At 39.8% G+C, this 27547-nt stretch overlaps 2 protein-coding genes and 1 non-coding gene across 7 annotated transcripts in view; 2 read left to right on the top strand and 1 right to left on the bottom strand.

Annotated features, from left to right (window-relative positions):
• Positions 1–3111, bottom strand: part of Fgfr1op2 (FGFR1 oncogene partner 2) — a 40781-nt gene extending 37670 nt beyond the window's left edge. Inside the window, exon 1 of one of the 4 annotated variants that reach the window (XM_036182371.1) lies at positions 2780–3111. The gene's annotated coding sequence lies outside the window, so the exon portion shown is untranslated. Of the gene's footprint in view, positions 1–2452; positions 2746–2779 lie in introns of those variants that run through there. The other 3 variants (XM_036182368.1, XM_036182370.1, XM_036182369.1) reach the window with 3 other exon arrangements.
• Positions 3112–3205: 94 nt separating this feature from the next.
• Ints13 (integrator complex subunit 13) overlaps positions 3206–27547 on the top strand; it is a 37199-nt gene continuing 12857 nt past the window's right edge. For both annotated transcript variants that reach the window (XM_036182366.1, XM_036182365.1), the window contains exons 1-8: positions 3206–3740; positions 4515–4750; positions 6154–6228; positions 16582–16784; positions 17539–17619; positions 23281–23371; positions 24708–24836; positions 26349–26433. In XM_036182366.1, the coding sequence (XP_036038259.1) occupies positions 4526–4750; positions 6154–6228; positions 16582–16784; positions 17539–17619; positions 23281–23371; positions 24708–24836; positions 26349–26433 (889 nt within the window). In that variant the 5' untranslated portion in view covers positions 3206–3740; positions 4515–4525. The remainder of the gene's footprint in view (positions 3741–4514; positions 4751–6153; positions 6229–16581; positions 16785–17538; positions 17620–23280; positions 23372–24707; positions 24837–26348; positions 26434–27547) is intronic.
• On the top strand, positions 19068–19140 carry Trnak-cuu. Its single transcript has one exon. It is a non-coding gene; the product is annotated as a tRNA-Lys (tRNA).

Raw genomic sequence — 27547 nt, 5'->3', positions numbered from 1 at the left:
GATTCCAATTTAAAAAAGGAATGTTTTCAAATTTATCTGCCTATTTTTCCAGTGCTTATCTTAACTAGTCATAATATATTTAAATTATTTTATACAAGTGGGCTCAAATTCCAGGGTATGCTTAAGAAACAAGTTTCATTCTTCTTTTGCTTCCTGCTTCAGCCACATTTTCACCCACTCCACCACTGAGACATTTGCAGCAGATTCTGACAGATGGCTTAGAGCATGCTGTTGCTGACTCAGGAGAAACCGCCTCCTACCCACCACACCAACTGCCAGCTGTTTACTTTTAGCTCTTAGTTAAGAAAAATACAAAGAAATTTAGGTAACTCTTGCTTCTTTTATAAACCAATCTACTACACATTATTCAATTGCTGGAGATACACAAACGAGGTGTGATATATGACAGATGTGTTTTTAAATGTCAAAAATTTAGTTTAAAATTTATTATTGCTCAGGCCGGTAACTCTAATGTTAGTAGTTAGATAGATAATATTGTATTAATTGGCACATGGAAATAACAAAATAAAAATGTGTTTCAAGTCTTTCAGAGAAATATTTTTAAGAGATCAAGAATGTATATAGATAGCCAAGTGTAGTGGCACACACCTTTATCCCAGCACTCAGGAGGCAGAGGCAAGAGGTTATCTGTGAGTTCAAGGCCAGTGTGGTCTACAGAGTGAATTCTAGGACAGCCAGGGCTATGTAGACTCAATCTCAAAAAACAAACAAAAAACAAATGTACATAACTGTAGTCAGATTTTTCTTTGGGCCACCAACTCACGGAGACTTATTAATGAAAGCTTGGCCTTAGCTTAGGCTTGTTTCTCACTAGTTCTTATAACTTGAATTAACTTATTTCTATTCATCTAAGTTCTGTCATGTACTGCCCATCTTGCTTCCTCTGTGTCTCCAGTCTCCCTAGATTCCTCTTCCTTTCTCTCCAGGAAATCCTGCTTATACCTCCTTCCTAACTATTGGCTGTTCAGCTTTTATTACACCAATCACAACAATACACCTTCACACAGTGTACAAATATCCCATAACAATAAATGACACATAAAAATGGGCATCTTGTGCAGACATATGCACTATTTGAATGCACAGACAGTTTCCACTCCGTGGATATGAATGTACTTGGAGAATTATGAAGAAAATCTGAAAATCTGAGAGAAAGAACAAACCAAAACCAATTTACATGCTCTCTAGAATTGTGGCTAGGCTGTGTGTGTGTGTGTTCAAATTAACAATCCAAAGAACTAACTTAACCTAAACCAGTTATTTCTAACATATGGATCTTTGCATGAATGCATACATGCTGAGTACTACCAAAAGCATTTGTGTCATATAAAATCCTACTTGTCAAATATAAAGATACTAGCATAATCACTTGAAGGCATGATATGTGTGTGCATGCACATGCACATACAATCTCCCATCAACTAATAGCAAAAGTACAATTACATATATGTTAGGAATACAGGGCTGCTCATATTCAAAACAGGTTAAGGGCCTTGACCCTAAAATAAAAAAGTCCCTTTGGGTTCTAATGTCCTGATTTTTAAGGGACTGAGAATTTTTATAGCAGATTCTTTAGAATGACTGCTTTATAAAGATGTATATATGTATGTATAAATAATGCTTGCTATGTGCCAACACTGAACTAGCTTTTGTTTTAAAGATGAGTAAGACATGATCCCAGACTCCTGTTCAAGCTGGCAAGAGAGACAAATAATTGAATAAATACATCCTAATAAATACTGCAGAACTATCAAGAGCTCTGGGAGCTCACTGTATTATCAATGCCACCCAAGGGAGTCTAAGAAGAATGATCTATGAACTGGGTTTTGATAGATAGTGAAATAGCAGGAAAAGCAAGCATTCCAACAGACTATTCTGGTCTACAAAAGGCACAGTGGTGGAAATGTGAGGCACGTCTGAGGAAACACCCAACAGCCTGGCATGGGTGGATGGTAAAGAATTAGGGGCAGAAACAAGGTGACACTAAAAAGGTAAAATATGATTTGAGATAGTACGATAAAAGGCCCTGACGAACCAATATGCTTAAATTAGAACTTGAAAAAGTTTCAAGAGAGATAATGCATTTCACAGTAAGTATGGAAGGCAGAGGCAGAGACACCCGTTTGGGGTGGAGGAAGGGTAACCGTCACAGTAAAAGAAGAAATAACCTGGTGCGGTGTGAGTGGAACACAGAACCTCAGACAATTCTGAGGTCCGTGGTCTGGAAAGGAGCGTGGACCCTGCCGATCAGGGTCGGAATACAGAAGAAAAGCAGGGGAAAAAAAGAGAGAGTCCTCGCTCTTGTCAATTAGTAGCTGACCATGGAAATAGCAATATAAAAACATGCGTCTTTCAAAGAAAACCTCAGAATGGGATAAAGAAAGGTCTGCGGATCACACATACAAATAAGCATCCTGTCCACTCGCATCACTTGAAAGCAGAGACTTGCACTGTTCTTGAAAAAAGGTGGGATGCACACACTCGGAGCTTATGGACACCTTTCTGAAGAAAACCAGTTCTTCAACTTGGAACAGAATTTGCAAGGGCACTGCAGGATTAACAATTCCGGCTGCTCCCTTAGGGCTGTGGCTGAGTCCGAGTCGCAAACACGGTCCAGTGTGCAGAGGTAAACTCAAGTGACAAGTCCCTCCCGCCACCGCCCACGGAGCTCCCGAGTGGCCGGGGCAGGAAGAAAACAAACCCGGAAGGGGTGCCCAGCGGTGAGCGAGGGCTCGGGGCGTTCACGGAACTTCCGTACCTCGGTTCCCGACAGGGGCTCAGCGGGAGCACGGAGAGAGGGAGCCGGGCTCGGGGACTCGCCCACGCGTGTTATTCCACTCCCTCGGCTTCAGTCCCTCTCAGCCGTCAGCGGCGACAAGGACCCGCGAGATCCCGGCGTCCAGGGGCAGTCTCCGCGCCCTCGCTGCGCCTGCTCAGCGAGAAGACGCACAGCGCTGCACAGACAGCAGCGGCTCGCACCCGCAGCCCGCGCGCCTCGGCCCCATTCCGGGCCGGTCCAGAGCCTCCGCGACCCGCAGCTGCGGAGGACAAGCCTCGCGAGACTTCCGCGGACTACCGTAGTTCTCTTCCCTGCCCCCCCGCAACCCCCGGCTAGCGGCTCGCCGCTGATTGGCAGAAGGGGCGGGGCGAGGGTGGGCCCCTCCCCCTCCCGGGTGGGCCCCTCCCTCCTCGCTCCGCCCTCCTGTCCTGCTCTCAAGCTTTTGCTCGGCGGCTCTCAAACTCTCGCGTGGTTTTCCAGGGACTACACCGGTTGAAAACGGAGGAGAGGTTGAGAGGCCGGGCTCCGCTTCTGCAGAGCCGAGGCCGGTTTATTCCGGGCTGCGGGTAGTGTTTTGCTTTGGGGATCCTCTCAGGTCGTCCTGGCCATTCTTCCCAACGGTTGACTGGGGACAATCTTTGAAGGCATACCCCCCCCCTTTCACTAGCTCCGCCCTCTTCCGGCTCTGCCTCTCCTCCGAGGGGAAGGGAAGATGGCGGGGCTGTGCAAGAGCGTCGTGCGCACGCGCGAGCCCGAGTGCGCTCTTGTGCGTGCACGCGCATGCGCGCGCTCCTGCGTTTAGGAAGCCGGTGTGTTGGGAGATGAGCGGGGCAGTCCTCTGCCAGTGGTACCAGACTCAGGCTGTGCACCGACTCCCCACCCACCCTCCTCAGCCTTCTCCCTCAGCCTTCGCTCGTTCACTGCAGGACCAGGCTCGAAAGTAAGCGAACCTCGATGCCGAGGGCTTCCTTGTCCACTCACCTTGTACACCGCCCCCCCACCTTGCAGCCAGGTGTGCAGAAGGTGCTGAGAGGGACTTTTGCGTGGAGGGGCGGTGCGTTGCAGAGCAGCAGAAATAGTAGTGGGACCGTTAAGATGGTTTGTTCCTGTGCACACTCTTGTTCTGCTTCCCATGTGCTTTTAGAACGTGGATTTTTTTTTTTTTTTGTCCTGTGTAAGATTTTATGAGCGAAGCAGGGGAGTGCACCACATATTCTATGTTTATAAGAAAAAGTTTCACAAGTGTTTCCTCCTCAGCATCTGTTTGTTTTGGGATACACGGTGAACTACCAAGGTGTATTGAAAGTTGTCTGGGGAGGATGAGGGTTTGGGCTCGTGGAAAGACCCGGTATGCAGTTGCCTTAGGAGATGTGTGTTATTTTGGGTTGTACGTTACTGACAGTCTTTTTCTGTAGATTTTTCCCCAGCCCTTAGCAAGGAGCCGCATAAATGCATTTGAAGAATTGATCTGTGATATATAGTTAATAGGGATCAAACACAGATAATGTGTACAGATGTTTGCTTCTATTTTAAGTACTTTATGAAAGAAAAAAGTTATGGACTCATTTTGTCATCCCTTGAACTGGCACCATAACCTTGCCTTTCATTGGACAGAATTATTGGAACTTAGGCTCCCCACCAAATCTTGAGAAAACACACCTATGTGATAAATGTTATGTATCAACATTTGACTAGTATGTTTGTCCTTTTACAGATTAAAACAAAATGAAGATTTTTTCTGAATCTCATAAGACGGTGTTTGTTGTGGATCACTGCCCGTACATGGCAGAGTCATGCAGACAGCATGTAGAGTTTGATATGCTGGTAAAGAATAGGACCCAAGGAATCATCCCTTTGGCTCCCATCTCTAAATCCTTATGGACTTGCTCAGTAGAATCTTCCATGGAATATTGTAGAATAATGTATGACATATTTCCTTTCAAAAAGCTGGTGAGTGTTATGAACAAAATGATGATTTGGGATGTATTTAGTTGTGTAAATAGTTATGTGAATTTACTGTAGATTTTAATTGTATAGTTAAAAATTATGCAGAACTGCCCTTTATGATTAATATTGTATGAGTTTTTAATTATGGCCAGCAGTAATGATGGCTAAAGAATACTGAGCACTTACAAGTGTGGGTTCCAAAGTGCTTTATATTTATACTTATATTTTATTCTTACTGGCCTATTTAACAGTCCAGTGAGGAAAGTACTATGCATGCTAGGCTATATAAAATATTTGTAACAAGTATGGAACAGGCACTAAACTTTGAGAACAACTGGTGTCTTAAGTGGAAGGAATGTTGAGAGTTATTTTTTGTAGCCCTGGCTGTCCTAGAACTCACTCCATAGACCAGACTGACCTCAGACTCAGAGATCCACCTTCTTCTGCCTGTCAAGTGCTGGGATTAAAGACTTGTGCCACCTTATGAGTTCCAGAAAGCTAAAAATTTTGTTGTTTTAATCAGTAAGAACAGACATTGACATTTAACAGAGATTCCAAATATTAAAGTTACCTTTAGGTTTCGGTGTTTTAAATGTTTCAGGATTAGCTGCAAGTAGATGGCAAGTATTCCATCTTACTTGCAGCAGCCTGAGCTGGGACCCAGCAGGTCAGATCCTTTGCTTGGCAAAGGTCTTCATCTTACCAGATAGGGTTGTTTTGTGGTGCTAGGATCCAACCTAACACTACATGCTAGGCAAGCATTATACTAGTTAGTGGGTTGTACTTTCATCACTTACAGTATTTTTTAAATTTGTATTTTACTGAGGGAGAAGAAAAGAATAGAGTTCATATCCATTATTTGGCTGTCAGTGCTTTGATGGCTTTCAATGCTCTCCCTGTTTCTTCAGGCTTATCTCCAAACCCTCTGCTTATTCTGGATTTTGCTTTTTGGGTGTGCATTTAAATTTAAAGGCCTTTGCATCTGCTGTTTGCTGTTATCTATCCCTGGCTTGTTCTATGGCTGGTTCAATAGTCAATTTGGAGTTCGCTCTTGCTGCCACCATAGAGAGCCTGTCTTTCACCTCCTGATCTTGAGTAGTGAACCAAGTTGTTTCTCATAGCAGTTACTGTTCGCTGAAATTTTCCTCTTCATTTATTTGCTTGTGTTCTTCCTACATTGCTGTACCACATTTCCTGCCCCTGACATTCTCCACATGCGACAGAACTGTTTTATCTATTACTGCATTCCCGTATACTCAGTGTGAATAGCAGCTACTAGACATTCACACTTCAGAATGAATGAATCAGATAGTTGCCAGTGTTAGGAATTGTGTGTTATTTTACAATGTGATGGCAACTGAGTGAAATTAGAGATGAATACTAATTGTTTCTTTAATATCTACTAGGTGAATTTCATTGTGAGTGACTCGGGAGCACATGTTTTAAATTCTTGGACTCAAGAAGACCAAAATTTACAGGAGGTATGCTTAGGTTTTGAAAACTATCTAAATGTGGTAAAACTTTATAAGAATGATTAATTAAAAAAAATATTCCTGTACTTTGCAGAGTTTTTTTTTTCTTTTTCTTTTTAATTTTTATTTATTATGTATACAGAAGAGGGCGCCAGATCTCAATACTCATTACAGATGGTTGTGAGCCACCATGTGGTTGCTGGGAATTGAACTCAGGACCTCTGGAAGAGCAGTCAGTACTCTTAACCTCTGAGCCACCTCTCCAGCCCTGCAGAGTTTTAAAATCTCAAGTTATATGAAAAGAAAAATAGCTGTTTGTCCCACTCACCCCAAGCAAATCTCAGCTCTAGTTCCTGGTTTTAATTTACAAGTTAAATGTAATTTCTATATAACACGTTTTATTTATTGAGTTCTTAGTTTAAACTTTATCCTGATTGTTAGTGATGGTTTACTAAGACTCTTCCCTACTCATGCCTTTCCCTTGTTTTTTCTATTTGTTATATCAGAATTTTTGTTCAGAATTCTGCATTTGCATTATAATATCCATTAAATGGTGTTCACTGATATGCTAAATATTGTTTATGATTATTTGTAGAATTTATCATCTCCTTTTCCTCCCTATATACTTGTTGCTCACATCTCAAAGCTTCTTTGTATTTCTTTTACCTCAAATGTATCAGCTAATTCAGCAGTTTCCTGAAGCCCAGTCTGTACTGACTGCATGACACTGCTATACCGCTTCTCATATCACATTGTTTTCTCTTTGTGATCATTTGTCTGGTAGAGTGTGGCCTCCACAGTTCATGTAACATGGTTCTTTTTGTCGATATTTTGAATATAGAAGTAATACTTTCTCAGAATTGTAAGTGTCTCACTCCACTATGTTCAGGCTTCTGTTGATGCTGCTGTAGAAGTCCAGTGTCATTTAATTTCTGAACGCTTTCAGAATCTTCTTTCCTCATTTATATTCTGAAGGTGTTCAATGATGTGCCTTAGTGGGTCTTTCTCGTGTGCTAGATTGGACCTTACATTCTTTAGTTCAGAGAAAATTCTGAGTTGTATCTTTGATACTGTTCTTGTGTCTGTGTTCTTTGCTTTTCTAGAATATCTAGTAGAGGGTGTTAGACTTCCTAGGTTAAAGTCATTTTCTTATCGAGCACCTGTATTATTTGACTATTTGAACCTTGTAACTCTATTTGGAAATTTTATTTGACTGTATTTTAATTTCCAAGAGCTTATCCTTATACTCTAATGATGCTCTTTTTGTCAATCTTCTCTTGTTTTATGGTTGTATATGTATTTTAAAACTGGAGGTTATTAGGGTTTATTTGAAGATCAGTTTTGATCTTTATGTTCTCAGAGTTCTTTCCATATTGAGACTTTACTTAAATGCCTGCTGACCTTTGGCTGTGCAGTCTTGTTTATCAGCAAGTCACTGACCAGTCAGTGGGTTAGAAGATCCTCAGTTGTAGGTAGGTATTTCTGACTGGGCTTCACTGTGGTATAAGTTGTTGTTTTTCTTTTTCTTTCTTTTGGTTTTGGTTTTTCAAGACAGGATTTCTCTGTAGCTTTGCATCTTTCCTAGAACTCGCTTTGTAGACCAGACTAGCCTCAAACTCACAGAGATCCACCTGCCTCTGCCTCCCGAGTGCTGGGATTAAAGGAGTGTGCCACTACCGCCCGGCCAGTTGTTTTTCTTAAGGAACCTCAAAATGTCACAGTCAGCAGATCGTCTCTTTATGACCCTGTAAGCAAGGTCTCCAGATAAGGCCCTCCACTGTTTTACCTATGTGCTATGGACCTCACTGTCAGGTTCTGCCACTCACAGGTGAGCTCTGAGAGTGTTTAATCTTGCTACATTTAATCTAGTACTTTGTTATCTAAGAATAGTTCTACTTTGTGTGGTAACTTAAATTGAAATTATAGTTCTTTTGTAGCCTTTGCCATGTTTAGATGCTTAGTAAGCCACAGGTAGATAGTGGTTCCTATGTGGCACAGGGCAAACAGGGAACATATGCAACATTTCATAAAGCTCTGTTGGGCAGTGCTAGTTCAGGACTTTGCCCTTATATTCTGCTATGCTCTGTGGTGTACATGTGTGGTACATGTGATTCTCTGTGTGTGGTTATCTGGGAAAGGTAATTGGTTAATGCGTTAGGATCTGAGTCAGAGTGTGCTGTGTACTGAGTTCAGGCTATTTGTACGTTTTTTCAGCACCTTCTTCAACCTTTGTTTGTGTGATGCTTGATGCCTCCTGTAGGTGGAGGTTTCCTGTCCCGCAGCCATTCTCAAATAAACATAGTGAGGCTTATATTAACTATAATTGTTGGCCGATAGCCCAGGCTCATTACTAACTAGCTCTTAATTTTATGTTAACCCATATTCCTTATTTATGCTCTGCCACGTGGCAGTACTTTTATTAGCATGGAAATTTCATCTCCGCCCTCTGTATTTAGCTGGAAACTCCAGGCTCTGCCCTTCTCCTTCCCAGCATTCTCATTTTGGCTCTCCCACCTAATCTTATTTCGTTCAGCTGTTGACCAGTCAACTTGCTTATTAAACCAATCACAGCGACAGATCTTCACAGTGTACAAAGGGATTATTCCACAGCAGCTTTTTACTCTGAAATGTCTCTCGGGTTCTATGGAGTGTGTCATCATCTTGTCTTTTTCCCCTGTAGGTACCTAGACTTGAGCCTGTTCAGTCCTGTTCTGCTCATTGCCATTTTTTCATTTTTATAATTCTCATTGACATTTCTCATATTGCTCTTACTTGTCTGTTATCTCCTTTTTATCTGTGGATTTTGTGCTTTTTTTTTTTATTTTGGTGGTGGTAGGCGTGTTCTTGGGGATTAAACCTATAGCTTCCTACATGCTAGACAAGCACTGTACCATGAACTGGATCCCCTTTGTAGACGTTTCAGACCTTGGGTTTATGCCTCACCTCCATTAGCTAGTATTAGATGTCTGCCCCATTAGGACTGGTAGATTTATGCTTTTTAAAGGTTACTTTACTGTGGTCTTAGTGGAGGGAGCACAGATAAAGTTAGGCTAAATTCATTAAGTTTATCATCTATTATTTAAGAACATTGAGTTTCTGGTAGCATTGTTTCCTGCTATTGTTTAGTTTGAATAGAAGATGTCAGTCTACTAAAGCCTTCACTAATGCATATGAACAACATGAGAGAAAGGGATTAGTGAAATATTTGAATACACTATTTGAATTAATTCATTTAAAATTTTTTTTCTGCTAATGGGTATTCTTCAATGGAAGTAATCCCTTCCAAGGCGAGTTTAATAGATCACTTTAAAAAAAAAAAATGTGTTTATCTGGCCAGGCAGTGGTCGTGCACGCCTTAAATACTAGCATTCGAAAGGCAGAGGCAGGCAGATCTCTGTGAGTTCTAGGCCACTAGGCCAACCTGATCTACAGAGTAAGATCCAGGACAGCAAGGGCTACACAGAGAAACCTTGTCTTGAAGCCAAAAAAAAAAAAAAAAAAAAAGAAAGAAAGAAAGAAAGAAAAAAGAAAAATGTGTTTATCACAATGTTTGATCTTGAATATTTGTGATTAGTCGTTTCAACTGTAAGCATGTCTAACTTACTGTTTTGAAATAAGTCACTGAAGAAATAGGGTTTTTATTGGCTTGGCTTTATACTTTTACCTTTCTAGAATATTGTTAGTATTCACTGTCTTTCAGGAAGTACCATGAAAAAAAACGTTGGAGCCTTTCTGTGTGTGAATAAAAATGAGCACACATCTGCACAGGCCTTTTTTTCTGCACCTCTGCAGTAGATCCCATAGTATATGACCGGAAGAGAAGTTGCTGGGCAGGATGGCACAGTCCTGTAATCCTATCATTCAGGAGGAATAGGCAGGGAGTGTCAGGAGATCAATCTAGACTACATAGTGAGGTTGAGGATAGCCTGGGCTATGGCAGATGCTGTCTCAAAAAAACCAAACCCAACATACCCAGTCAAGCAAAAGTACATGTCCAGTGTTGGGAGGAACCCTTCTTTAGTATCTCCTTCAGTACTCTAAAGTTGTGAGTCTGTCAGGAAGAGACTACTGTGAGGACATCTCTAGCAAATCACTGATGTTGAAGATGTTTTGTATGAAGTGCATGTAGTACATTGTGCTTAGGTTATTATCACAAGTTCTTGTCAGAAATCCTCATGAACAGGGAGTAAAGTCAGCTGGTTGTAAATATTTAGACTGGAGGGACTTTAGACATTCTTTGCTATAATTCCTTCCTCATGCAGGCACAGAGCCCAAGACCCACAGTCTTTCCATTGTAGCACACATCTCTAGCCTATATACGTTGTTTTTACAAAAAAATGGTCACACTGCAAGTCTTATTTTTGTCTGTTAAGTAAAGCTTGAGAGTGCCACTGTTGTGGAACAGGTTCTATTATTATTTTTATTTTCAGGTTAGGTGAGGAAAAGGGCCAGAAGGGATTACATAATTAATAAAAGTCTGAACAGAATTTCAATCCATATATTATCTCCTCTTTAAACCAATACTTGTTAAGCTTTTCCTATATTACTGGGCTATATAGTAGTTTATAAATATACTTTTCCTTCTTTTGGTTACTTTTTTAAATAGGCATTGTCCATCTAATTAATTTTCTGTCTGTATCCATACATGTGCACCTTACATATGCTTCATAAGCTTGTGCAGTACTTTTCCTGTTCAGGGCTGTAACAAAATACCAGTCAGGAGCAGCATAGGGAGGAAGGCTTTCCTTTGCTTCACAGTTTCAGAGGAGGCACAGTGGTGGGGGCAGTCCTCTTTGGAGCTGTCAGTGTGGGAATATGAGGTTGGCAGATCAGGAGGCCAAGAGGGAGACCAGAAGCAGGGCTGGGCAGTGCCCCTCAAAGCCCTGTGTTATGTGGCTTACATTTGCTTTGTGGGCACCTAGACCCAAATGTTTCACAGCCTTGAAAAAGGTGCCACCAGCTGGGGTCCAAGTGTTCAGACCTAAGAGCCTGGGCTGCTGTTTTGACCTAAACCATAACAAGTACAAGTTGTTTGTTGAAAATCTGCCCACTTTTCATTTCCTGTCTGGATTAGCGGTGCTAAAACCTGTTGGTAGCAGTTGAAGAGAGCTGAATCAGTGTCTTTCTAAACAGCTCCACTTAAATAGTAGGCATGAAGCCCAGCATTCACATCTGTAGCACAACATAAAGCCCGGTGTGGGGAGAATGGTTGAAGGCAGCAGGTTCCAAAGTCAAGGTTGTCCTCAGCTGCATAGTTTGAGCCTAGCTTGGGTTACCTAAGACCTAAATAAACAAACAAACGAACAAATAAGTAGATTATCGAGGCTTTAAAAAGTATGTACAATATATTGTCTTTATGTGTGTAAAATTATCTTATGAAGCAGTTCTCCTTTTTCTTCTTCTATGTGGGTCCTGGGGATCGAACTCAAATTGTCAGGCTTAGCAGAAAACCCCTTTCCCCATTGAGCCATTTAGCAGCCCTCTTTTCTTATTTTTAATGCTGAAGCTAAATCTCTCTGGCTCCCATGAATCCTGTGAAGGTTTCTACTGTGACATAGAAATGATGTGTGCAAATGCAGTACAAAGCAATGCTTAGCACATGTGTACATTGTGTAATGTTCAAATCCGGTAAACAATGTTTAACATTCTTTTTAGTCCAAAACCACTTTGTGTTGATATATTGTTTATAATCTAAGAAGTAAAGCTTGCCTGAAGACATCCATGGTGATGTTTATACTTTTTTTTAATTGTGTGTGTGCATGATGTGTGTTTGTGTATTTATGTGGAACTCAGGACAGCTTTATGGAGTCCTTTCTCTCCATCTTTACATGGTTCTGCATTGAACCCAGGTCATCAGGCTTGATTCATTAGGTAGCAAGAGTACTGAACCTTCTCAACCTTCTCTCCAGCTCTCTTCATTCTTTTTTTTTTTTTTAAATCAGTATTGGATAGATGTGTACCTCATTTTGTTTTTCTGTCAGGCATTGGACATTTGTACCTGTTATGAATAATCCTGCTGTGACACCTGTATATGGTTTTCATGTGAAAACTATGACCCCTTTCTCACTTTTTGTTTTTGATACACACTTAAGAGTGGAATTGGTTGGTGATGTGGTAACCTGTGTCAAGCTGTTTGACAGTAATAGCTGTACCGTTTACCTACTTCCAGCTGTGAATGAGGGTTTGCTTTCCTCTAAGTGCTTATCAGTGTTTGTTATTATCTGACTTTGGGTTCTAGACTCCTAGTGTGTTCAACATTACTTCATTTGAAAATTGTATTTCCATAATGAGTAATACCATTGAACTTTCTTCGTGTGCTTACTGGCCATTTGTATATGTTTCTTGGCTAGTTTTCTACTTAGCTCTTATGCCTGTGTTTTAAATTTGTCTTAAAATTTTTCATTACAATAACATGGTAGACGGGGATTCTTCGTATGCCATGTGCACAAGTGGATGTCGGAGAACAGCTTTGTGGAGTTGGTTCTCTCTTCTGCTTTTTCGTGGGTTCTGAGACTTGAATCAGATCATCAAGCTTGACAGCACTGAACCATCTCACTGGTGCCACTCTGTGTTTTACATGGTGCTCACAGAATAACCTAGGGTTTCATGTATACAAGGCTGGTCCACAGGTCCCTGGCCTGTCCGTCTTCACACCAGTCCACACTGTTGAATAACTGCTGCTTGGTATGGTGTTTAAGTCAGTTAATTTTGGTCTTTCTGCTTTGTTCTTTGAGATGGGTTGGCTGTTTTGGATCCCTTGCAGAATCAGCTTTGTAAACACAAAAATCATCTGAGACTGACAGGAGCCAAACTAAACTAGACCCATTTGGGTGATGTTGCCATCTTAGTAGTATAAAGTCTTTTAGGCCATGAGCATAGGAAGTTGTTCTGTGTGTTTACATCTTCTTTAATTTCTTTATTTAGTGTTTGGTAGTTTGGAGTGTAAGCTTTTCATTTATTTTGTAAAATTTATTCTTAAGTATTTTCTTCTTTTGAGAGTTATTGTAAGTTGTTTGTTTTCCTTAATTTTCTTTTTGGAGTATTCATTCTAAGTGTGTAGAAATACAATTAGTTTTGTGTATTGATATTATATCCTGCAACTTGATGGATTAATAAATTAGCAGTACTTGGGATTGAACCTATAGCCTCATGCATTCTAGACAAGGGCTCTACTACTGCACTACAGCTGCAGCCTGGTGTTGATTAATTCTAGTCACTTTTTAATGGATTCCTAAAGGATTTCTGTATGAAAGATCATGTCTACTGCAGTGTAGGGATAGTTCTACTTCTTGTCTGAACCCCTACATTTCCTTTTCTTTTCTAATTGTCCTGACTAAAACATCCATACAGTGTTGAGTAAAATGGTAAGAGGGACATCCTTGTTTATATCTGCCATTATTAAGGTGAACCCATTTAGTCTTTAACCCTTCAGTGTGGTGTAGCACAAATCCTAATTGGTCTTAATATAAAAACATGGAATCAGATATCAGGATGAAAGCTGAAAGGTCAGAGAAGCAGAGCAGCCAGCCACTAGAGACTTCTTATCTCTACGAAATCCTCAGCCTGAAAGAGCTGAGTTCCTGTCTCCAATCCCACCTTATCACTTCCTCTTTCTGCCCAGCCATATTACTTCCTGTCTCCACTACCCTAGTGCTGGGATTAAAGATGCGTGCCACCACTCACTGCCTGGCCTCTATGGTTAACTAGTGGCTGGCTCTGTCCTCTGATCGTCAGGCAAGCTTTATTTGTTAGAGTATAAACAAAATACTACCACAGTGTGGTACCCTCAAAGGATTTTCAGGGATACCCTTTATCTGAATGAGGAAGCTCCTCTTTGTTTCCATTTCATTGGGTTTTATTTGGATTTTATCAGAACCTTTGTCTGGGTTTATGTGGAGGTGATGGTGTGGTTTGATTTTATTGGTAATGTGTGTTACGTTAGATTTGTTTTGATGATAAGTTAATTTTCTTTTCCCTTTTATTGTATTTCTTATTATTTAAAACAATATTTAAATTTAAATATATCTTGATCCTATTCTTTCGGCCCCCAAGTCCTTCCAGATCCTCTTCCCCTCAATACCCACCCAACGTTTATTTCTTTCTCAGAAAACAAACAAAAACCCAATACAACAGCAAACTGTCCCCAAAACCAATAAAGTAAAATAAAATACCACCCAAAACAAGCAACAACAATAACAAACCACCAAACAGCAACCAAATAAAAGCACACAAAAAACTGTGGAGTCCATTATATGTTGGTCAATTAGTTACTCCTGATCATGAGGCATGTCCTGGAATGATTGATACATCCAGTGTCACTCCATTGGTGAAAACTGATTTTCCCTCTCTAAGCATGTATAAATGACAATTCAGTTGTTAACCTTTATACTCGTGACTAGGTTTTCATTTGTTGATTGATTTTTTTTTTAAATATATAACAAAATGTAATAAGATTTTAAAAAAGCTATCTCATTGAAGTTGGATAAGACGAGCCATCAGAAGGAAAAGAGACCAAGAGAAGGCACAAAAATCAGGGACCCACTTGTTCACACATTCAGGAACCTCATAAAAACAATAAACCAGAAGCTGTAATATAAACAGAGAACCTTGTGTAGACCCATATAGGCCCTGTGCATGCTGCTTCAGTCTCTGTGAGTTCATATGAGATTTGCTCATGTTGAGTTAGGGGGGTCTTATTTTCCTGGTGTCCTCCATCCTCTCTGGATCTTAAATTCTTTCCATCTTCTTTTCCAAGGAGTTCCCTGACCTCTAAGGGGAATAGTTTTATGGAGACATCCCATTTAGGGCTGAGTGTGTGTCTTAGGGTTTTATTGTTGTGACTAGATGCCATGACCACGGCAACTCTTATAAAACAAAATCTTTAATTTGGGCGGGCTTACAGTTTAGAGGTTTAGTTCATTATCGCCATGGTGGGAAGCATGGTGGCATGCAAGTGCTGGAAAGGTATCAGCTGAAAGTTTTACCTCTGGATCCACAGGCAACAGGAAGAGACAATGAGACACTAGGCCTGGCTTGAGCTTCTGAAAACTCAAAGCCCCCCCCCCCCTCTTCTTCCAATAAGACCACACCTCCTAAAAGTGCCACTCCCTATGGGCCTGTAGTGGCCATTTTTATTCAAACCATCACAGTGTTCCAAGGTCTCTCATTCCCTGTGCAATGTCTGCCTGTGGGTCTCTGTATTTGTTCCCATCTTCCAGAGGAAGCTTCTATGATGATGGCTGAACAAGGCATTAATCTATGAATATAGCAGAATATCCTTATGAGTCATTTATCACTACATATTTCTAGACCACTATTTGGTTTTATCCTAGGTCCCTGATTTTCTAGTCTCAGGTTCTTAGTCACACAAGCAATATCAGGTATGGGTTTCATCTCATGGAATGGGCCTTAAGTCAAATCAGTTATAGATTGGTTACTTCTGCAAGCTTTGTGCCACCATTACCCTAGCCTATTTTGCAGGTAGTACAACATTGTAGATAAAGGATCTTGGTGTTTTGAGAGCATGCAGAGTACCTTCCTGCACTAAAGGTGTTGGAATGTAGGGGTAAGGCTCTGTAGGCACCAGCTCGACCTAACCATGTTCAGTGAGTTGTATAGGTTTTGTCTTCAGCAATGGGGCCTTGTCATCAGTTTGTGGAGAGTGACCTATAGTCTTGGCAACAGTCTGGGTCTTTTGGGGATTCCCATGGAGCCCCTTTGGCAAACAACTCAATTAGATGTAACTCAACCCTGGTACTGGAAGCTTTATTTGGTGACAAAAGATGGCCACTTGGGACTCTGTCTCCCCCATTATTCCGAGATTTCACTTAGATCTCCTTCATATATGTCTATATTTTAGAAAATTTTCTACTGTATTAGATTTCCCTATTACCCTGAAAATATGCCATAATTCTGGCTCTCCGTGGTATTCTCTCCCACAACCCCTTCTCCCCTCCCCATCCCCACTTGATACTAAATTAACTTTCATTCATGATAGAAATCTTCCATGGTCATGGTGTATGATTTTTTGTGTGCATGTTGTTAGATTAGACTTGCTAGTATTTTGTTATGGGATTTTGTATCCGTATGTAAATTATTTATTTTTATTTTATGTACATTGGTGTTCTGCCATGTATGTCTGTGTGAGGGTGTTGGATTCCTTGGAACTGGAGTTCCAGACTGTTATGAGCTATCATGTGGGTGCTGGGTATTGAACCTGGGTCCTTTGGGAGAGCAGCCAGTGCTCATAATTGCTGAGCCGTCTGTCCGGCCCCTATTTAAGGAGCTTTTTAAGTAGTTTTCTCAGTATGTTTTTGTCTAACGTGTCATATTGTCAACATGGTTGTTTCTCCTTTTGCTTAGCTCATGGCAGCACTGGCTACTGTGGGCCCCCCTAACCCTCGGGCAGATCCAGAGTGCTGTAGCATTCTGCATGGGCTTGTTGCAGCAGTGGAGACCCTTTGCAAAATTACTGAGTACCAACATGAGGCTCGCACTTTACTCATGGAGAATGCAGAACGAGTTGGGAATAGAGGACGGATAATCTGCATTACAAATGCAAAAAGGTGGGCTATTAATCACAGTGATCTTTTCCCTGAGAGAATTTTAATTGTTATTATGTTTTTATTTTACAAAGTGTGCATAGCCTGTAAATATGTAAGAATATGCAAGTGGATTTCTCTGATTTTTATTATTATTATTATTTGCCTTTAATATTGAGACTGGGCTTATTCAGTTCTAAATAAAAATCCATCTTGATAAGCTGCATATGCTCATGCACACCTGCAATCCTCGTACTTGGGTGGCAGGGGTCAGAAGATCGCTCTTAGTTTGAGGCCAGTGTAGCCAAGGTAATGAGTTGTAGGCCAGCCAGAGCCACAGAGCAAAACTGTCTCACAAAAATCATATTGGTGAAAATTGTTTAGATTATTATGTAAATTGATAAGACTTTTTTCTTCATTGATTTTTTTTTTTTATCTAATAGTTTGATATTATGCTCAAAGTAGTCTTTGCTGAAGTAAATTTTTTAAATTATGTGTACGTATGTGTCTGTATGTGGGTCTTGTGCACATGAGTACAGGTGCCACAGAGGCTAGATAGAAGGCAAGTTACAAGCAGTTGTGAGCTGCTAGACTTGGTTGGGTGCTGGGAACCAAACTGAGGCACTCTGCAAGAGTGGTACTTGCTCTTAACCTCTGAGCACTCCCTCCAGGCCTGCTGAAGTAATTTTAAATGCCAGTGTCAGCATATTGAAGCTGAATAGTGGCTTTGACTTTTTTCTTACTGCTTGTTCCTTTTTCTCTCTTTTTAATAACATAGTGATAGTCACGTACGGATGCTTGAAGACTGTGTCCAAGAAACAATTCATGAGCATAACAAGCTTGCTGCAAATTCAGATCAGTGAGTATAATTTGTAGATGAAATAACTGTCTTTAATCTCACATGATGTATATTTCATTTATTTGCAATAATTTTTAGTATTTGGTAGCATTTCCTTGATTTTTCTTACTTAATAAATTAGCTTAAAGCTGTAAGTTTGATCAGAATTTTTTTCATTTTCCTTACCTTTTAGGATATTACTTTCTTCTCACAAGAAATATTTATCTCAGAATGATAAAATAATACATAAATTTATAATGCATATTTGTTTTGATTGTGGATATCATTACTCATTATTTACCAGTTCAAAATGTAGCAGCTCATTGCATTGTGTGAATTTATTTTTAATATTGAGAAGGAAAACATTCTTGCTTTATACTCATAGTAGTATTTAGGGATGATCAAAAGTGTTGGTTTTTCTTTCCTGCACCAGACAGTCCTGGCACTGTTTGCATCCAGGTGTCCTGCAGTTCAGTTAAGACATCAGCTCTGTGGAGTTATTACAGCCCCTAGATTAAGAGCTCAGTTCCTCAGAATCACATACCTCTCCTACCTTTCAGAAACCAGTGTCAGGCTGACTTGCTAACCAGCAGCTGTTCCCACAGCCCCATGTGTGATAACACAGTTATAACAGTTTAGTGTGTTATATAGGACACTGATGAAGCAGTTGAAGCATCACGAAGCAGGGAAAGTCCTGAGTGGCAGGTGTTTTTACTCCTTAGAGATTAATGTGTTGTCTTCACAGTGTGTGGATGTGTTCATGTTACAGAAGATCCCTGTGGTAGTTTGAGTGTAAGTGGCCCCCCTTATCTCATAGGGAGTGGCACTATTAGGAGGTGTGGTTTTGTTGGAGTGTGGATGTCCTTGTTTGAGGAAGTGTGTCACTGTGAGGGCAAGCTTTGGGATTTACTATGCTCAGGATACTGCCCAATGTCTCAGTTGACTTCCTGTTGCCTACAAGCCAAGATGTAGCCACCATCATGCCTGCCTGTATGCTGCCATGCTCCCTATCATGATGATAATGGACTGAACCTCTGAAACTAAGCAAGCCACCCCAGTTCAATGTTTTCTTCATAAGAGTTGCCATGGACATGATGTCTCTTCACATCTATAGAATCCTAACTAAGACAGTCCTTGAGGCCTTTATCTCTGGGACTTTTATGAAGTTGTCACATAGGCATGACTAGTTATTTATTTTCTGGCCTCTCTTTACTTCTTAAAGGATGGCAGAGTAGGTCTTAAAAGTCCCAAGCTTCTAATCATAGCAGTTGTCTTTCTGATAACATCTCCCCCTTCTATGAGCTATGGAGAATCCCAAGAATTAGGCCATTAGCACAGAGGGACTACTGTAGTTAGAGTTTTCCTGCCTGGCCCACAGTCAGAACAAATCTCTCTCACCCGCCAGGCCCATAGACGCTCAGAACCAATCAAGTAAACATGCAGAAATTTACATTGTTTACAAACTGTATGCCCGGCTAGCTCAGTCGGTAGAGCATGAGACTCTTAATCTCAGGGTCGTGGGTTCGTGCCCCACGTTGGACACCATTTGTAGTTGGAGATCTTCTCTCCAGGTCCCGCCAAGCCCCAGCAGTCCAACAGCCCATTTATAAAATAATCATTTAGATGCTTATATTATTTAAACTTTTGGCCTAATGGCTCAGGCTTTTGGTTAGCTGTTTTTATATCTTAAATTAACCCATTTTTATGTATAAGTTGCCAAAGTGGCTCGTGGCTTACCATTACCTTATCTCTTTCTTGTCATGGCGGCGGCTGGCAGCCTCTCTCAGCCCCAGCCTTCACTTTCCACCATTCTCCTCCTCCTTGTCCCACCTACCCTATCCTTCCTGCCTGGCTACTGGCCAATCAGCACTTTATTTATTTTACCCAATCAGAGCAACACATTTGACATACAGAACATCCCACAGCACTTCCCCTTTTCTTTTTTTTTTTTTTTAAAGCAAGGTTTTAACTTTTATATAGTAAAATTTCAGATAACAAAACAATTATCAAGCAAGAATTACAGTTACAATATCAAAGAAGATATCCTATCTATCTTATATTTGTGAGTCTAAGGTTTTATATCTAACTTACCTTTTATCATAACTGAGGAAATTATAACTATCTAGTCTTCAACCACATCAAAGACCTCAGAAGGATATAATATTACCTGAGAACTGGAAGAAGGATGCAAGCAAATTTTGGGAGTCTTGCAGGGTAGACAGAGACAGCTGGCAGCCTGGACAGTCACCTAATGTTCCTTTGTAAAGTTGGGGCATTTGTCTTCAGCCCACAGGGCTAGAGTCTCTCAGTCACTTTTTTCAGTGTCATGTAGAATATCTGGCAGTTTCCTCTGCGAAGCAGGAACCAGAAGGACCATTTTGTCAAGCAAAGTTCAGTGGTCACCTTTCTATGGGTCCTACATGTCCAGTTGATCAAGCAGTCCAGGCAAGAACAGTTTCTTGCTCAAATGGCTATTTTTGTCAAGGTGAAGATAAACTCCATATGAAGTGTCTTCAATGTCCATCCTCCTCTCTGAAGTAAATTGGTGCTGCCAGGAGCAGACATGTCTCACTGTCCAGAAAGTCTAAATTTTAAAAATATTTTAAATGTCATATTTTGTAGGTCTTTGAAGTATTTGAAGATTATCTATCTATCTGAAATATCTCTGTGTATATTTAGAAGACTTAACTAACATGGCTACGAGTATGATTATCATAGATGGCTAATTATTAATCTATTTTTAATTATCCATTACAATTTTAAATGAGCTGTACAAACATAATATCTTAAACAAGAGTAAAAATATACACATAGTATAACAAAATTAATTTTAAGTTTGTATCAATAGACTAAAATCTATACCAATGTAAAACATTTTAAATGAATTGTTGCTCTTTAGAAGTTCATTAATCTACCCTTTCATCCATTATATCTATATCATATCCCCTTTTTTTCTTTAAAAAGAGATCACATTTATAATCAACCTGATTTAAATAAAAATATTGGTTTTTTTTCTGTCCCACACCAGAGGACTCTTCTGATTTGGGACACAAGAATCTCTTAACCTTTTTTTTTTTAGCAATATGTCTGGGCTTAGAGAAGGAGTGAGCCAATTCCATCTCCAAAGCCAGATTGATAATTTTGGGAATGTGGGTGTAGTTTCTCTTACTACTTTCTGCTGGAGGGGGGCACTGTAACTTATGGGGATACAAAGAAATTTTAGGATTATGGAGTAGTCTGTGAGGGTGAACCTCTGAGCCAGTTGCCTTGAAATCATTTTGGATGTTGGATCATCTGGGCCATTGTGTCATCGGAGACCTTTCAGGTGGTATTGGCTGATCAAACCTGATGTATCTTAATCTGGAACAAATCCATAGCCTCTGGCTTTCTGTGGAAACAAAAGCAGAGCTTCCTTTCCAAAGCAGCATATCCTTACATCCAAATTTTGAAGTCAAGGTACCGTTAAAATTTACATACTTGTTTAGCTCAAAAGCTTTTACGATTAAATTGTTTCCTACAGTTAAAAATCCCAAAGACAACATAAACCAGATTCTCTGTGTAATATCCATCTTTGTAAGACTGAAATGCCGCTGTGGCTGCTGGCTTCATTCACCTCAGCTTCCCAACGTGGCAGTGGTACAGTTTACCGCCAGATCTGGGTCTGGAGCCATGTGTACCATCAACTATCAGAAGCAGTTCTATCAAAGCAGTGCACAGCCCAGAAACTTTTTTTCTTTTTTTTTTTTTTTTTTTACTAGCAAAGGCTAAATCCACCATGCAGCAGAGTAAAGTGCCGCTTGTAGACTCCTCATTCCCGTCACATTGTAGGTCAGACACACATGCCTGGAACCCGCCATAGTAGCTCAAACCGGCAGGCTGCCACTAACTTGAGAGAGACTACTAGGAAGCTGTTTTTAACTCCATTTTAGAATCTTTTTCATCAGATTTTAGGTGGAAACTCTTGCCCCACTTTGGGCGCCATTTATAGAGTTTTCCTGCCTGGCAACTGGCCAATTAGCACTTTATTTATTTTACCCAATCAGAGCAACACATTTGACATACAGAACATCCCACAGCACATTACCACCCAGGAAATTCTCAGAGATTCAGGAACCAACTGTCAAGAACCTAGATCCAAGATGAAATAGTAGAGAGCAGAAGGTACTATTTAGTACCATAGGACTTAGAACTTTATAAGGGTTTCAGGAACCCTGTCCCCATCTGCCAGGTCCATAGACCAAATGTATACCTGTTACATCACAGCCAATAAGGGCATGTTTACAGCAGTTGTACTGGACTACAGTTTAGATTGAGCAGTTACTAATTTTCTTACATGGAATAGGGGCATTGCTGTTAGGAATAGTGGAACTATCCTTAGTAGAATGGTCCTCAAGTGTTTAGGAACTGTAAATGTTCTTTACAGTTCAATTGAGAATGGCTCAGTGTCTTAGTTAGGGTTTCTATTGCTGTTACAAGATACCATGACCATGGCAACTATTATAAAGGAAAACATTTCATTGAGGTGGCTTACAATTCAGAGGCTTAGTCCATTACCATCATGGCATGACATGGTAGCATGCAGGCAGATGTGGTGCTGGAAAAGGAGCTGAGAATCCTACATTTTGATCTGTAGGCTACAGGAAGTGAACTGAACTAGGCATCGCTTGAGCATAAGAGACCTCAAAGCCCACCTCCACAGTGACATACTTCCTCCAGCAAGGCCACACCTCCAAATAGTGCCACTCCCTGAGCTTATGGGGGCCAGTTACATTCAAACCACCACACTCAGTAAGAAACATTTGTTCTCTATTCAGAGTCAGAAAGAACAAAAATGTAGCTAACAGTGACTATGTGCAATGTACAATGTAGAATATATGGATTTTCATTGACTTTACTACTGTCAGCGTTTCTTCAGATACAAAGCTAGGGAAGGGCTAGTGAGGTGGCTCCAAGTTGGACAACATGAATTCAGAACCTAGATGGTAGAAGGAGACACTTCCCAAGAAGTTATTCTCTGGCCTTCACTCCCTCCCATAAATAAGAAAAAGTATAGATTTAAAACATAGCAGAAATTTTTTAGTCTTATATTCTTAGAAGTAATCATTTATAAGTAGTGATTAGTATTGCCTGATTTTTGTCCTTAAAAAAAAGGGAAAGAAATTCAATATACAGATACTCATTTTCTTTGTGATAATTATAGAAAATTATAAGGTCTTTTTCTTTATTGTTATTTCTTAACTTTAAACAGATTTTTATTATGCAAAGATTGTCACATAATTGGGTACCTCTCTTCTTTGTACAGTTTCTTACTCCACAGAAAGGCTTTTTCTGAATTCGGTTCTGGTAGTGGCAGCAGTAGCAGAATTGCCTCAGTGACTTCAGTTGAAAGGCGGGCCCTAGTACATGGCTCTGGCACCCACCATCAGTGTTTGTATTAGTTAAATACAGAGAAAAGTTCCACATTTCATTTAGACTTGTGTAATCGATAAGTATTTATACAAACACAGCAATTGTATGCCATGTAACTGCTTAGCTCAGAGTGTTAGCACTAGTGTCTGATCATGGTCGTACATTATCTGTCTAGAGTCATACACTGTTTATTATGATAAGGTTGAAGTAGTTTGCTTGCTTGAATTTTTTACAATGTCTGTTCTAACATTTTAAGTGAAAGTTTTTTTTAAGTCTCATGCAGATTCAAAAGTGTGAGTTGGTCTTGATTCACACCTACCCAGTTGGAGAAGATAGCCTTGTATCTGATCGTCCTAAAAAAGAAGTAAGTGTAGAAGTTCTGCAAGAAGAGATGGTTGTAGTTAGGATTAAGCAATGCTGAGAATGATAGCATTAAACTGATCACATTGCTGTTTTTTTTCTGCCAAGAAAGTATTTGAAAGTCTGAAAACAAACCTGTATGTCAGATATGTAAGTGGTCAGAATACATGGTTGTGATTACAGACTTTGCATGTCTCCTGTTTTGCTTCGTCATTGGCATTAATTTAGTATAATATGTTGCAAGTCCATAAACTTTTTATTCTGATCTGTGAATTTTAATTACTTCAGTAACTTTAATTTTTACCCCTTTTGAGAAAACAGTACATTCTAATAAAATACTCTCTGATAACAAAGAAACCAACTTATATGTTCAGGGCAAACCTACTTTCCAACTTTTACTTTAAAAAAGAAATAAAGAAATTTTAAATGAAAAGATAATTTTGTTGGTTAGTAAATGTATTCATATCACACCTTTATTGGTAGTCTGTATTTAGAAATGTAAATCTATCCATTTATGTAGTTATAGTAAATGTATAATATATGCTAATGCTCTATTTTGTATTTTTAATTTAACCATGTCCACTATTACTTTAGTCTTTGAATTATTTAAGTGATACTTTCAAGTTGTTGACTCTTGTCATATTTTAGATGGTTTCCTGATTATTTTATGCTTCTTAATGAAATAATATGTTGGTTTTCCTTTTTGGTAACTTAAAAAAATTAATTATATTATTATTGCCTTGGAATGAATAAAATTTTGTTAGTTTATTATACTTTGGTTTTTTTTGTTTTTGGATTTTTTTTAGACAGGGTTTCTCTATGTAGCCCATCTGCCTGCCTCTGCCTATTGGGTGCTGGGATTAAAGGAGTGCATCACCATGCCCTGCTTTAGTTTACTAATACTTTTTGCTGCCTTACCTCATACTGGTAATGAAGCCAGATGTGTGTGGTGATTTCCATGTTCCTTCTTAATTTTTATCTGTGGGTTTTGTCCTCTGTAGAGTGAATTATTTTTCTTACAGCAGCGCTATGTGATTTCAAGTCTATTTGCATACCAATAAACACAAGTTAAAAAATATAAATACGTATTTAGTGAATGGGTCCAGTCTAGATTTTCAGAGGGCAATGACTGTCTGTACTGTGGCCGTACCGATGGCTTACATAGTTCCTGTCTTATAGTATAGTAAACAGACTATATATGTTACAGGTGAAACTTCACTGATAAAATAATTATCCTGGCTAGCTTTAACCTCTCCCTCCACCCACCCCCCATTCTAAAAAGCCACTCAATATTTTAAGTAATGTTCTGTGGGTTATCTTTCTTGGGTACTTTCCTGCAGTTGTCCCCGGTTTTGACGAGTGAAGTCCATAGTGTCCGAGCTGGGCGGCATCTTGCTACCAAGTTGAATGTTCTAGTCCAGCAACATTTTGACTTGGCTTCAACGACCATCACAAACATTCCTATGAAGGTATGCAGTTCTGAGAGCTCTTCTGTACTTTTTGATTATTTGCTTGATATTCCTTATTCGCTTTAATTGAACCTTTACTTTTTCTCCCTATATCATATTTTGTCTTGCTAGCCCACATTCAGTGTCTTTGAACAGGTCAGTAAATACTGAGTCAAAAAGAAAGGATCACAGAACAAATGTTTGTATTGTTACTATTTCTAATAAGAACATGCCATGTGAGGTTTTTAAGAACTATGTTATTATTTTTATCAAAATCTATATTTTAAATTATTTATCTGTGATTCTTTTCCTGAGAGCTGTGTTATTAGATTTTACTTTGTATATTTGAGTGGATCTTTTATTTCCATACTTTCATTCTTACACACCTAAACGTGAAGATGTTTATAGGTAGTAGGTCTGACTAATGAAAAATATCTCCTGGCTTCCAGTTAATTTAGTACTCTGCAGGGAAAGAGCCATGGATGAGAATATATAGTTTCAGCAGTGGATTTTCTTAGGAATATGTCACTCTATTCATATTATCATTAAGTTGTCAGGACCAGCAAAACTCTGGTCATAATAAGATTTAAATGAATCGTTACTAAAATTGACTCTATACAGTCACTACTCTTACCTAAAATTCATGGTGACTTTCTTGGAGTCCAGTTTCAATGTCTTCTTTTTTGCTCCTTATTTTTGAGACAGGGTTTCACTTTTAGTCCATACTGACTTGAAACATGTGATCCTCCTGCCTCAGCCTCCCTAATGCTGGGATCACAGATGTGACTCACGTTACTCAGCCTTGTTTTCAGTTCTTTTGCCATTATCCCATGGATACTAAATTGCATGAGAAATCTTAGCTTTTCATTTTTCATGTCTTCCCAACTGGCTGATTCTTTACTAGGAGTTCCAGGAGACCATTTAGAAGGTCTTGATGAGAGGCAGTGAACAAGTAAAGTAGTGTAACAAACTCTAGCTTCTATCTGAGTCGTAAGAGATATGCTGGGAAGGCAGCAGGCGGCTTGTTGTTGGACCTGACACTTGCCTCTGTAGTCTGTGTTCTCTGTTAATAGATAACAAACAAGCTACTAAGCTTGTTTATTAGTGTTCATTAACTCACTGCAAGTATTTAAAGATGCTATTGCCTATTTTTAACAACTATTTTAAGTTCAACTTACCTACCTATTTCAATGATATTGTATTTGGGTATAAAAACTATTGACAAGAAAATACATTTGTAGTTAAACAAATTCAAAATTTCTAGAAGAGTCATTTGTGTTACTTCTGACATGAGGAAGTCATTATCTCAGTGCCTGTGTTCAGCTAATAGTTCTAAAGTAGAGTTCACTACACTGCTGGAAAGTGTTGCATCTTTAAATAAATGATTGGGCAAACCATCCTCTTATTTAGCTAACTATGAACTATGACAGATTGTATTTGACCTCACTTTAAGCAAAAGGCAAAGTGAGTAATTTATTTCATTATTTTGAAAGCAAACCCAGGTTACTAAATTGTCTTAACCTTTGCTTAAAGGAAGAGCAGCATGCCAACACATCGGCCAACTATGACGTGGAACTACTTCACCACAAAGATGCACATGTAGATTTCCTGAGAAGTGGTAAGAGGCCTGACCAAGTTATTCTAGCCAAACACACAGACTGAGCCCATCGTTTTCCACACTGCAATGTCACCATCATAGTTTTTGTCAACTTGACACAAATTAGATCCACCTGGGAAGAGGGAATCTCAATTGGAAAATTGCTTGCCTCAGATTGGCCTGTAGGCACATGTCTTAGAGTTTCTATTACTATGATGAGACATCATGACCATGGCAACTCTTATAAAGGAAAACATTTCATTGAGGTGGCTTACAGTTCAGAGGCTTAGTCCATTATCATCATGACAGGACATGGTGGCATGCAGGTAGACATGGTGCTGGAGAAGGAGCTGAGAATCCTACATCATGATCCACAGGCAACAGGAAGTGGACTAAACTAGGCATCGCTTGAGTATAGGAGACCTCGACTTCCTCCAACAAGGCCACACCTCCAAATAATGTCTCTCCTTAAGCTTTTGAGGTCAATTACATTCAAACTACCACAGCATGTTTGTGAGGCATTTTCCTAATTGCTAATTGATGTAGGAGGGCCCAGCGCACTGTGGGCGGTGCCATCCCTGGGCAGGTGGATCTGGGGTATACCTGAGAAAGGTAGGTGAGGAGGCCAGAGGAAATAGCATTCCTCCATGGCTTCTTCAGTTCCTGCCTTCAGATTAAGGAGCTCCTGCTTTGGCTTCCCATGATGATGTAAGTAAGCTCTTTACTTCCCCAAGTTGCTTTTGGTCACAGTGTTTATCACAGCAACAGACAGCAAGCTGAGACAGTGTCCATGAACTAATATTCTGTGATGAAAGATGAAAGTTGACTTTGATCTCCAAGCTGTGGTTTCCATCACTGGACTCTCATGCTTTGGGGTAGGAGGGACGAGCTTTAGCAAAGCTTTGTGTTTCTGTGCTTCACTTTCTTTGTTTAAAAATAGCAGATGTTGTAGCAGCCTGAATTATAATATTCAGTTCACTCTTAAAATTGAGTGGCATTTTAAAGTTTGAAGACCATTTAAATTCCTGAGGTTCTTCTTTGTAAATTGATGCTGATAGAATTATATAATTGATGTTGAGCATGTTGTATGCATTCATTCTGAAGCATAATTGTGAGCCAGCTGGGGTGATGGTTG

This window comes from Onychomys torridus, chromosome 3, assembly GCF_903995425.1.
Source record: "Onychomys torridus chromosome 3, mOncTor1.1, whole genome shotgun sequence".
Taxonomy (NCBI): Eukaryota; Metazoa; Chordata; class Mammalia; order Rodentia; family Cricetidae; genus Onychomys; species Onychomys torridus.
This window is presented reverse-complemented; position numbering and strand designations above follow the sequence as displayed.